Here is a 12,160-nt window from a genome sequence, read left to right as displayed (position 1 = left end):
TAAGTATAGCTGAAATGCCTGTTCATGTTTTTAATATGTCAAACTGTAAATATTAAATGTAATTTATTTTCTTTTTTCCCCCACTAATCCTAATCTGCATGTACTACAATACCCACCATACGTGATGTAAGGAGATGTTACTCATACTTTGTAATTGGCAGGTCAGGAATTCATCAACTTTATCTCAGAAGCACAAACCCCTTGCCATAACAGAATAGCAAAGGTGATAGATAAACTTATTATTCAAATATTTGAAAGTTAATGGTCATTTCCAAACCATGAAAAATGCAGACCAGTACTGCTATATTTATTTGTGCAAGTACATCTAACTGTCCACCAAGCAGACTTCAAGGTGCACACTGACCGAACAGGTTTGCAGATGCATGCAAACAATGCAAAGTCCAACCATCTACCATTTTATAACTTCCCTTCACTTGTTGGAGACTTCAAGTTCTTTTGCAGGGGAAATAAAAATTCTATACCCACCCATAAAATAGGGACTGCCGACCTAAATACTAGCATAATCCCTGAATAATAGAATAAATTACATTAAGTGAACAGATTGATAATCCAGGGAAAATTAATGGTGGACAAAAGCTTGTAAATGTAGTCACATCCGGCTCATCTTTTATACCTCCTCACAAACAGCAACACTGTTATCTAAATATCCTCAGTCCTCACAAAACTGTTTCCATTATGATTTTTCATCAGACACATTGCCACGCGTATCAGCTCATGTTAGTGTCCCACAGCTGGGTTCACAATCAGCTAATTTCTTCCCCCAAACCCTTACATGTCCTTTCTGTAATGGTGATGATCACCTTGGTAATACTACAATCGAGATTCACTGTCAAATAGGGAGGGGCTAGTAGGTTTTAAATATCTCTTCCACTGTAAACTAGATAACAGAAACTGCATTGGCATGGACCATCCTGTAGCAATCATCTCATAAATGTATTAAAAATCTATACAATATACTCCATTTTGTCCTATGGAAAGATATCATCCTAATGTTTTTTTGTTTTTTTTTATGTGCATTTAACTATGGCTGGTATTGTAGTTATTCTTCAGACCAGGGTAGAAACTGTAAAGAAGGTGAAGGAGATGGGCTTAGAACAGTATGCAGTCAATCGCAATGTTAGAATGGTAGCAGCAGTACTACATTAACATCATGTGTATGTATAGCGTACGATGCAGGAGGGGCTAAGCTAATGTTTGTCCAATTGGAGAGTCTAAACATTGACAGCAGTGAGTGCGCTCAGCCAAATAAATTGTGGGTCCCTGGGACCCCTTACTTTAAAAACTTGGGATCCTACTCCACTGTTTCTGGGTCCCATCGCACATTATGCTTTTGATATCCCCATATAGCATCAGACCACCCCACATGCCCTACACATACACCATGTAAAGTCACACTCATATTTTACTGTATGGATAATGCTTATAATTACTCGTACATTGCCTTGATCTCACGTAGCCACCTGGTGCAGAGAGGGGGGTGAGGGCAGGCAGCAGTTGGAACTGTGCTGGGAGCAGGCAGCAGTTGGAACTGTGCTGGGAGCAGGTAGCAGTTGAGATAAATGGGGTTAATTGCAAGAAGCAGTTAGGGTGGAGCTGGGGGGTAAGGGAAGGCAGTGCTGGGGCTAGGGAAAGGGGCAAGTGCAGACAGCAGTTGGGACAGTGCTGGGGATGGGTAACAGTTAAGGTAGAGGGGGTAAAGGCAGGCAGCAGTTGGGGTAGAGCTGGGGGTTGAGGCAGGGAGGGGGTAGAGGGGGTAAGAGCATGTGGCAGTTGGGGTTGGAAGTTGAGGAGGAGGTTGAGTGTAGATAGCAGTCTGGAAAGTACTGGAGGCAAGGAGGGGGTTAGGGGCAGGCAGTACTGGGGGTTGGGCAGGGATAAGGGTAAATAGCAGCTGAGGCAGTACTGGTGGACAGGGAGGAGGGAGTTATGGGGAAGTACTGGGTGGCAAGGAGTGGCTTAGGGGCAGGCAGTTCTGGGGGTAGGGAGGGAATAAGGGTAGATAGCAGCTTAGGCAGTACTGGGGGGCGAGGATGGGTTTAAGGGACATGCAGTGCTGGGAATAGGGTGTAAATAAGGGTAGATAGCTGGAGCAAGGAGGGGTTTAGGGGCAGGCAACTGCTAGGGGTAGCAAGGAGGTAAGGTGCTGACTGACTGAACACTAAATAACAGTCCTGTGGGACTACCCTCTGGACCCCCCTGCACGCCAGCCACATTGAACGATTGCACTGTTGGTCTTCGCTGCACTCCCAGCCCCCACCCTGTTTGTATTATTAGCTTAACCCGCACCAAAAGACACCCCGTCCGCCTTCCCACCCGCCACCTGCTTAATAAACACTTATGGTGCATACACACGTAACGATTTTTTTCAACTATTTAACTATAACAACGTCAATATCGTTCAATCGTTCAAAAAATCGTTAAGTTTCTGAGTTATAACGATGAACGAAAATCGTTCAAGCGCGCTCCTGTTTGTAGTTCATTTCAGACTGTCCTACAGAACGATTTTCATTAAGGGAAGGAACATTTTTCGTTCATCGTTGTAAATATCGTTTATTACACTTGGTTCACTTTTCAAGGGAAAATATGACATAATCAAAATCGTTAGTATGTATGCACCTTTACTTTGCTCCAGGTCAGAGAATGCAGCAATGCGCAGAGTAACGCCGTGTTCTTCTACTCAGCTCCTTGTGTAGCCACCTGTATTACGCCAGAGCCGCCATCATGCCTGGTCTGCTAGCCTTCTATACTGCCAGGGTGTTTGGGTCGCCTTCATGTCTGGGTACCGGGGCCTCCGTCCGTGCACTACTGTGAGGCTCCCTGTCCCTGTAGCGCTGAGTGCCAGCCAGGTCCCCCAGCTGCTGCATCTAGGAAGGGCACCGAAGGGCTGGCTCCTCCTCCACTTTAGTAGTCCTCCCTACCGCTGGGGCAGGGAGATATCAATCATTTAACAAAGCAGCCAATCCTGGTGGAGCGCGTCCACGGGGACTCACCCATTCTGAAAAAGCTCATTTTCAGATAAAATATGCGTGTATTTGCGATCACTGGATAGCAGAGTAAGGATGTGAGGTTGTAGTGAAAGTGGTGCGAATAGTGAAATGCACTCCTCTATGAATGAAAGTTACACATGGTCTATTCGTTCTTGTACTACTTGGGGCGCTTTGGTTAGAGATACATTATGGTTACAATATCCATCAAGCTATTGTGGTTCTCCAAACTCTGTTCTAACAGCAGATTTTGGAATGTATCATTAATGAATGTGCTTTTATGTTGGGAAATATGTGAATTTTCAATATAGTAAAAATCTCATTTTGTTTTTACTTTCTATTTTACGTGCCCTTTGGTGATGATTGTAGAGAGTAAGTAAGCTAAATCATTTATTGGTGTTTTTTGTAAAAAAAACCAAAAAAAAAAAGTACTTTTCTCCAGTTTCTAGAACAACAAATGTGTTCGTTGTGTGTGGTAGTTTAAATAAAAGAATAATCCAAGTTACGTAAATATAACTCAATTGCTAAATACAAATATTTATTATGTGTATGTAATGTACTGTGTTGTGTTGAAGATCTAGACCATTGTTACCATTACAACAGAATGCTTTTACTTCCTTTCTACATTTGTCTCGGAAGTTACTCATGGTAAAATTGTTTGATGATATAGAACAGGTCTTGTCTATTAAATGGGAATTATTGAATACTTAAAATTCCATTCATACCTTTTTTTATTTTTTAGATTTATTTCTAAAATCTTTAGCTTTCATTGTTCAGCCTAATGTCTCTCTCTTCACTTAAAATGTATTGTCATTGACGATCACATTGTCCTGGCCTGTTTAGTATAGCCTTTTGGCATGCTCCTTCTTTAATCATCTGAAATTTTAATTTAAAATATATTGAGGAATAAAGCATGAAGCAGAGGGCCTCCCTTTGATCAAGCCATGATTTTTGCTTCATCTGTCAACCTCATAACTTAGTTACCCTTGGGGTCCATTTATTAACGATGGCATTTGCAGTGTGATCAAGGCATGATATTACCACTCATGATCGAATTGCATGATGCAGTCATAACACCAGAATGTATCATCCGGCACTCACAGGGACAGGGTCTACGGAAGTAGCCTATCCCGGCGGTGTGCCCGGAGTGCTAACGGGGCTACTGCGCATACACAGTCCTGCTGACTGCACCTGCGCGGCCACCATTGCTGGAGATGGTTCTGGGGAAACAATCTCCCAGCTAATTATGCGAAGTGTAGCCCATAGGCTGCAACAGGCTAAAGGCATCTTCAGATGGCTTACCTGCGGGGGCTAATCTCTGGAATGCTTCACATTCCGGAAGTTGGTAAATCTGACAGCATCGCGGCTGCCGGCGGAAATGGTGGGATCGCAGCAAGTATCTGAGATATCTGCTGCCCCTCCTTTATACATGGGAGGAATACTAAATATTTGCGGTAACCCCCTGAATAAGGCACAAAAAATGTAAGGATAAATGGGCCCCCAAGAGAGGAGAGAAGTGTCCCTGCTTCTTTCGCAAAGGAATAAAGTTGAAGAGAAAAAGGAGCAAAAATAAAAATTTTGAAATATAAATGTATATTTATCACTTTTAATATGCAATGCTTCCCATTTTAATGGTCAATTTCATTCATTAAAATTCATTAATGACATCAGTGTGATGAGTAAGGGATTACGCTGCCTGAAGGGAAATCCACTAAAGTATCCTATTGTCCCAACAGATTTGTTTCTTTCAGTTTATCTTGAATTTTAGGGACAGTATCTTATATTACTCTAGTAGGACAAATATGGTTGGTATTTTTCTGTTTCTAAAATATTCCCACTAAAGAGAAAAATAGTCATGTGGTTCTCATACTGTACATAAATTGTAGAACATAAAACATATACATATATAAAAAGAGCGATATAAAATAAGGAAGATATGAGTCATAGAGTAATATAGGGCGGATTTCAATTGTTTCCAGCCCCCTTCGCGCCCGACTGAGCTATTCAATTGTTGAATCAGACGGCGCTCCATATCAGCTCGCAACCCCAGGGGGATGTGAGCTGAAAAGTGACCTGTGTGAGCGTCCAAACAGCACATTTCGCGATCGCGCCCAGCACATTGGTCGGGGGTAGTCGATTTATGCGGCTAAACCCGACCACTTATGACGTGATCAGCGCGAATAGCAGGAACAATTGAATAGCGGCCCGTGATCTCCCGTCACTTTAGATGGGAGGTCCAGACCGCGAAAACAATTGAATGTCGCCTATAAAAGTGATAAAAATTACTGTGCACTTGTACCTGCCTCCCAGTTCTTATATTTGAGAAACTTATTAGATGTAGAGAGAGGAGTAGAATATTGTCCACATTTGACAATCTTTTTCTCTTAAGTTAGAATCTTTTTGTACTGTAACTGTCAGTGGTAGCACTCCCCACTTTATACAGCAAGCTTAGAGGAGAATTATGTTATAAGTATTCTAGAAATATTTGGTATATGGAAGCAAAAAATTGATCCATATAGGTTTTCAAGATAAAACCTGTGCATCTAGTAAAACTTTTCTGTTGGAATTGTTCTGTTTCTAATAATATTTAGTGTATGTAATTTTAAGGAAAATCCATGATCTATCACAAACGGTATAAATCTGTGCAAGTACTGGTGCAACCATTTAAGGCTTGTTAACGGAATGTGTGTGAACTGTTGTGAACTATTTTATGTTTGCATGTGTTCTCCACACAACACAGAAATGTTTTGTTGAATTGCCTTCTCTTGCATTTGAAAGGACACTTTTATATTTTGTGGTACTGACCAGAATAAACTGCATTGGTGCCACCTGCGGATCAATAGGGAAATTATTCCTTTGGGGTATTCAAACCTCTGCTGCTATTGTTTTCAGTATTGCCTCATCAATCCCCATTCATTTATTTACTGTACAGCTTCTATATTGGAGTACTGTATACATTTGTACTGAGCCACACACAATGTAATTGTTAAACTAGTCATACTATGTGATAAGGACAGTACGTCCATTGTACAGTCGATTTGTAAAGCCCTTGTGGACACAGTAGGCTCTCTATAGTGCACATGGTACTCTGGCATGAATAGTGATAAACGCTTTGTGTTTTTACACAGAGGTGCTTACTAGTCAATCCTTTCACTTACAAGTAATTTAGTAATCCAGTTTATGCTAGTAAAATGTGAGTGACTGTAACAGATGGGCTGATTGTTGTCTATTTGTAGGCTGACAACCGAAAGAGACATAAGGAGGAAAACAATGACCATTTAAATGATTCTCAGGCTGCTGATTTAGCTTGGCTGAAACACAAGCAACTCAATGAATCCATCATAGTGGCACTATTCCAAGGCCAGTTCAAATCAACTGTGCAGTGTCTAACGTGCCACAAAAAATCCAGAACGTTTGAAGCTTTCATGTACTTGTCTCTGCCTCTTCCATCCTCAAGCAAATGTTCTCTTCAGGTACTTATCTACAGCTAATTGCTATGTTTTGTTTCATATAGTGAACTTTTTGTTGCAATAGATGGCAATGCCATAGTGTACAAGTACAAAAACACGTGCTAAGCTGTATTTTTACATTATTTTCTTCTGTGGAACTTTCAAAACCATTAAAAATGTATTAAAAGCATGTGCGCTTTTTCTAACAATAGGGATTAAGTGGGAGATTTACTAAGCCTAATGCTGGCTACACACTAGACGATATGTCGTCTGATCCAGCGGATCGGAGCGACATAGCGGGCACATCATCTAGTGTGTGCCCGCGCGTTGTCAGTGGCATGCATGCAGCTCCGACGGGATATGATTAGCGAGGGCCATGCTGCTGAATGTAGCATGGCCCCCGCCGTCGCTGCCAGCATCGGCAAGTGTGTATGCACTTAACTGATGCTGGCTCCCCCACCGGGTCCCGATGCTGTAGATGTCGGGCACACTAGAGATCGTCTAGTGTGCACCTGGCTTTAGAGAGAGATAAAGTACCAACCAATCTGCTCCAAACTGCCACGTTACAGGCTGTGCTTGAAAAATGATAGGAGCTGATTGGTAGGTACTTTATCTCCCTCTTCAAGGCTTAGTACATCTGATTACATATCAGTACATCTTGGTACATATGATTCCAAGTATCAGTTTGCACTTCATGATGTTTTGCTTTTCTTTATGGTTAACTGTAGACTTGTGAGAACCACACACAGGCTGAAGCAACTTGTTCACATTCATGGATAACTAGTTTTGATCATACTGTAGGCTTTAGATGAAAAAATTAAAAACCATGGTTAACTTTAGTATTCTTACTGTTTTTTTTCTTATATAAATGTATTGAATTTTTCTATTGAAATGCTTTTGGATATGACCTGTGCATATTTTTCATACTTTTGTGATCCAACCACATTTCACAGTTTTTGCTTTTATTTTTAGTTATTCCATGGGCACAAAGTGAAAATACAAAAAAAAAATTTTTCATAACGACGTTGACCCTATTAGTGAAAGCCTAGAAGGTGGTGATGGTTATGTTGTTTGACGCCACAAGCAGTAGACTTAAAACAAATACAGTAAAGAGCATAAGTACAATATACAACAGTGAACAAATCATAAATACTCACATTTCAGTAAAACCATAGCCAAGGAGTGACCAGTACTTGGAAAAGGGTAGGGTAACTCGCTGTACCGAGTCACAGGGGAAGGCACAACAGCTCTCAATGATCCTGTACCCATTGTATGGGCGAGCAGAGAGAAACAAAAGTCAAGGAGCACTGGTTGTAAGGTTCAAGGGAAGAACAAGAGGGAAGAGGGCCCTGCCCAGGACCTTACATTCCACAAGGCTGGGGTAAACAACTGGAGCGAGAATAGAGAAGGAGACAGGAAGAGTGAAAGAGAGAGCATATAGGGGGTTTGGTACGCTATAGTGAAAAGGTGTGTCTTAAGTTTACCAACAAAAATATATTGTATGTAAACCATAATGCAGTTATTGTGTCTAGGGAGAAAAATAGTTTTTATTTATTAAATTATACATTTTATTGTGGAATACACTGTCCAATTTCCCCTATTACAAGAATTGGGAGATCAATTGTAATGTAGATTTAGCAGCAACTGGGTTTGCGTTTGGTTACACTAGACCTATAAGTGTTGGCAGGTAAGGAAGATCTTAGGCCAATCTACCCTGCTACTACCTGAACTTACGAAGCTAAATTCATGGTCATATCAACTTTGGTCAAGGCAGAAGCCAAGTAGTTCCATATCTAACGGAATACAGTGCTCACTTTGAATGCTGCATGCAATGATTGGGCAGCAAGCAACTGTTCCAGGTCATGTCACTAGAGCCCGAGTCTTTCATTGACAGCTGGGTTCTGAGTATGTGTCCTTGCCAATATTTATTAACAATAATGTAATTAAAGACCAACTGCCATTGTTATAATCGAACAGACAGAGAGTAACGGGTTAAAGATGGTAGCCTTTTTTATTTATTTTTTTATTCTAACAAAAGCTAATGACTTTCAGGATTCCTTTGATATTTTATTTTCAGAACACATTATAAATTGTGATTCATTGTGTTTGTTCACAAGATAGTCAACCCTTAAAGTCATAGGCTATAAGCATCCACTAATTATTGTGTTCTTTCTAGGATTGCCTTAAGTCATTTTCCAAGGAGGAGAAACTCACAGATAATAATAGGTTTTATTGTAGTAATTGTAAAAGTCGAAGAGATTCCATGAAGAAAATAGAGATTTGGAAACTCCCACCTGTCCTTCTGGTGCACTTAAAACGGTAATTTTCTATCATACACTTTCATTATATTTATATTTTTAACCCCTGTAACAAATCTCTAATTTTAAATTGTTCACATGTATGCCTGTGACTCTGTTTCCTAGATTTTCATATGAAGGACGTTGGAAACAAAAGCTTCAAACATATGTTGATTTTCCCTTGGAATGTCTTGACCTATCACAATATGTCATAGGCCCCAAGACGTTTAAGAGATACAATTTATTTGGAGTATCTGTGAGTATCTAGTACTACACAACTTCTTACTTAGCATATTGTCTTGTTACTATGCATTGCATTTTCCTGTTTCTTGGAGCTGCCTTTGGCACAGTATTCCTGGAAGCCAGTTACTGCTTATGGTTCAAAGGTTTGAAGTGGGGTGAAAAATTTGCATCTCTTGATAGCGCTGAATGCAGAAATTTGATTTAGTTTCTCTGCCATCCTATCTGGGGGACACTGGATACCATAGGGTGTAGATGGCGCTGTTCAAGGAGCATGTACAAGTGCAAACTAAACTTATTTGTGGGCTGCATCCTCCCCCTCTGCATCCAATGGTGCAATTTTTATTTTGTTTTTCTTTTTGTGCCCAGGGAGTGGGCACCATTTTTGGAACGGCTGTAAATTTAAATTTTTTTCTTTTATTATCCACTGTGGTGTTCAGGTGCTGATGGGGGCAGGGCAGAAGTGCTTTTCTGCTCTCTGTCCACCACACCTGCTTACTTCTTAACTCTGCTCCCAGAGGTAGGTCCTCCGGTCACGAATCCCTGGGTGACCGGTGACCTTCAGGCTGGAACGCTTTGAAGCCCCGTCTTTTGCTGTGCTTGCAGCGATCTCACCCCCAGCTGTTCAGTGCCGCTCTGCTGGACTTCCACCGGCCGAGGGAATACTCTGCCTCATCGCTGAACTCTTTATTTGTATTATGGCTTCTGTAGTTGAAGCTATAATACAAATAAGTGCATTCATGAAGTGTTGTGCTGCAGATTGGTTGATCTTTTTTCCTTCACATGCCAAATGGATAGCTGATCTGTGTTGTGCAGCACGTTCTTTAAAGCTACAGGTAGTTTTCCCAATGTAGGCGATCCCACATGGGCATTTAATAATGTCAATTACATATTTAATGCTACAGCTTCACACGTGTTTGATAGGAACCTTCACGTCTGAGTGTGGATGCGTAATGTATGGCCCTGTTTCTAAATATCTGCAAGCCGTGCATCCCACACCTTTATAAGATCGAGGGGCCTTAGACAAAAAGTGTGTTGGATGCGAAATTGCTCTCTGCATTATATAATTTAGAATTAACCAGTTCTTTACATTTCTGCCCCTTTTATGACAATTCAAGTTCTTGGTGTATTTAAACATTGTCCGATTGGGGTCTGTTATAATCTGCCATAGCTGTTTAGTTGTCTTTACTATTGTGGGACTAGCTGTGGAAAATTGTCTCACATATGGCAAGTCTTGGTTGGATTTAATTTTGGGTATCAAACTTTGTTCTCTAGGGATAAAAAGAACTTTCTACTTGGCAGCTTCCAATTCTGAATGTTGGTATCCTCTTTGTAAGAATTTTTGTATGATATCATCCATCTGTCTTTGTGCTTCTACTTCACAACTTGTTATTCGTCTGATCCTTAAGAGTTGTGAAAATGGCAACCCTTTTTTCATGGATAATGGATGATGATTGTTGGCGTGTAAAAACGTGTTCTTATCTGTTGGTTTGTAATAAACACTGGTCTCTAAATGTTGTTCTTTTTTAGTAATTAACACGTCCAAATAGTGAATGGACACACTATTAAATTCACATATGAATGTAGTACTATCATTCATTTTATTGAGATGTTCCATATGTATGTCAAAATCTTCCTTTGTCCCTGCCCAAATCAGCATAATATCATCGATGAAGCGTGTAAAAAAGAACAACTTTTCAATAAAGGCTATATTTTGAAAGAATAGGCGTTTTTCTGTTTGAAACATATACGCATTGGCGAATGCGGCGCCACGTTTTGAAGCCTTCACGCAACCTAGTTTTTGTACAAAATATTCGCCATTAAAATAGAACAAATTTCTTGTCTGTGTTTTTTCCAACAAGATAAGAAAAAGTGTTAGGTCCGGACCTTGATATTTTGGATTATCTTTTAGCAAATCATGTACAGCTCTTAATCCATTAGCATGAGGTATATTTGTATATAAACTAGGGATGTGCAGGCTCGGATAGGTTCGAATTTGCACGCCGAGTTCGGATTATTCCCTTCAAAAATAGGGTCTCAGAAAGAGGCAAAACGTCATCTTTCATGGACAAACATCATCTTCCATGGACTTTTGTCCAGGAATGATGATGTTTGTCCATGAAAGATGACGTTTTGCCTCTTTCTGAGACCCTCTTATTGGAGGGAAAAATCCGAACTCTGCGTGCAAATTCGAACTTATTCGAGCCTGCACATCCCTAATATAAACTGGTGACGTCAATACAACACAATAAGAAATTGTCAGGTAGATCCTTTAAAGCTGGCCACATATCTAAAGATTATTTGTCAAGGCAGCCAGCTAGTTGATTGGAATGAAAATCTGGTAAGGTATGAAAGCAAATGACAATCAGCAATTTTCTCCCAAACGCTGGGAAATTGACAAAAATTGTTGTTTGAACAAATTGTTTAGATCAAAAATTTAACAAACTTGTCTGAACGACCATTTTCATCTGTTTTCTGGCATTTAGGAGCAAATTGCTGAACATCAATTACTCCCATACGTTACCAGATTCCAGCCAATCAACTAGTTGGCTGGTTGGACAGATAATCTTTAGATGTGTGGCCATCTTAAGTCTTGGAGTTTGAGCAATAGATCAGTGGTGTCTTTCAAAAATGTCCCCTAATATTGGGCAGTTATGTTGAATGATGAGTCACATACCGATATGATCGGTCGTTCAGGAGGACACTCCAGATGTTTATGCACTTTTGACAACGTATAAATTAAAGGCATGATTGGATATGTAGCCATTCAACTCCATGAATGGCTACAGTTGGGGTCTCCCAGACCAGGCTTGTTGGGGTCTCCTAGACCAGGCTTGTTGGGGTCTCCCAGACCAGGCTTGTTGGGGTCTCCCAGACCAGGCTTGTTGGGGTCTCCCAGACCAGGCAGTTGGGGTCTCCCAGACCAGGCTTAGTGGATTTATGTAGATGTGATGGCCTACATGGTGCTCTATCTTGCCCCGGATTCTGCATTTGGCCATGGGGCCAGACGCACTCTCTGGCTTAAATGTTGGAAGGCAGATGTGGAATTGGAACAGGCTTTAGAAGCTTTACCTTTTGCCAAATCGGTTCTCTTTGGTACAGGTCTTAATGCCATCATCGCTGACACTACAGGGGTAAGAGTACTTCATTTCGGTAAAGCATGCCACGA

The 12,160-nt window shown here is 40.8% G+C and overlaps 1 protein-coding gene across 1 annotated transcript in view; it reads left to right on the top strand.

The window, feature by feature from the left end:
• Nucleotides 1-12,160, top strand: part of USP8 (ubiquitin specific peptidase 8) — a 69,036-nt gene that overhangs the window by 52,927 nt on the left and 3,949 nt on the right. Inside the window, exons 17-19 of the mRNA XM_088472826.1 lie at nucleotides 6,242-6,478; nucleotides 8,631-8,773; nucleotides 8,878-9,007. Coding sequence (XP_088328952.1) covers nucleotides 6,242-6,478; nucleotides 8,631-8,773; nucleotides 8,878-9,007 — 510 coding nt within the window. The remainder of the gene's footprint in view (nucleotides 1-6,241; nucleotides 6,479-8,630; nucleotides 8,774-8,877; nucleotides 9,008-12,160) is intronic.

This window comes from Taudactylus pleione, unplaced genomic scaffold (genome assembly GCF_031769625.1).
Source record: "Taudactylus pleione unplaced genomic scaffold, aTauple2 ptg000129l, whole genome shotgun sequence".
Classification (NCBI taxonomy): domain Eukaryota; kingdom Metazoa; phylum Chordata; class Amphibia; order Anura; family Myobatrachidae; genus Taudactylus; species Taudactylus pleione.
The sequence above is the reverse complement of the archived record's forward strand: the minus strand, read 5'-3'. Positions and strand labels throughout refer to the sequence as shown.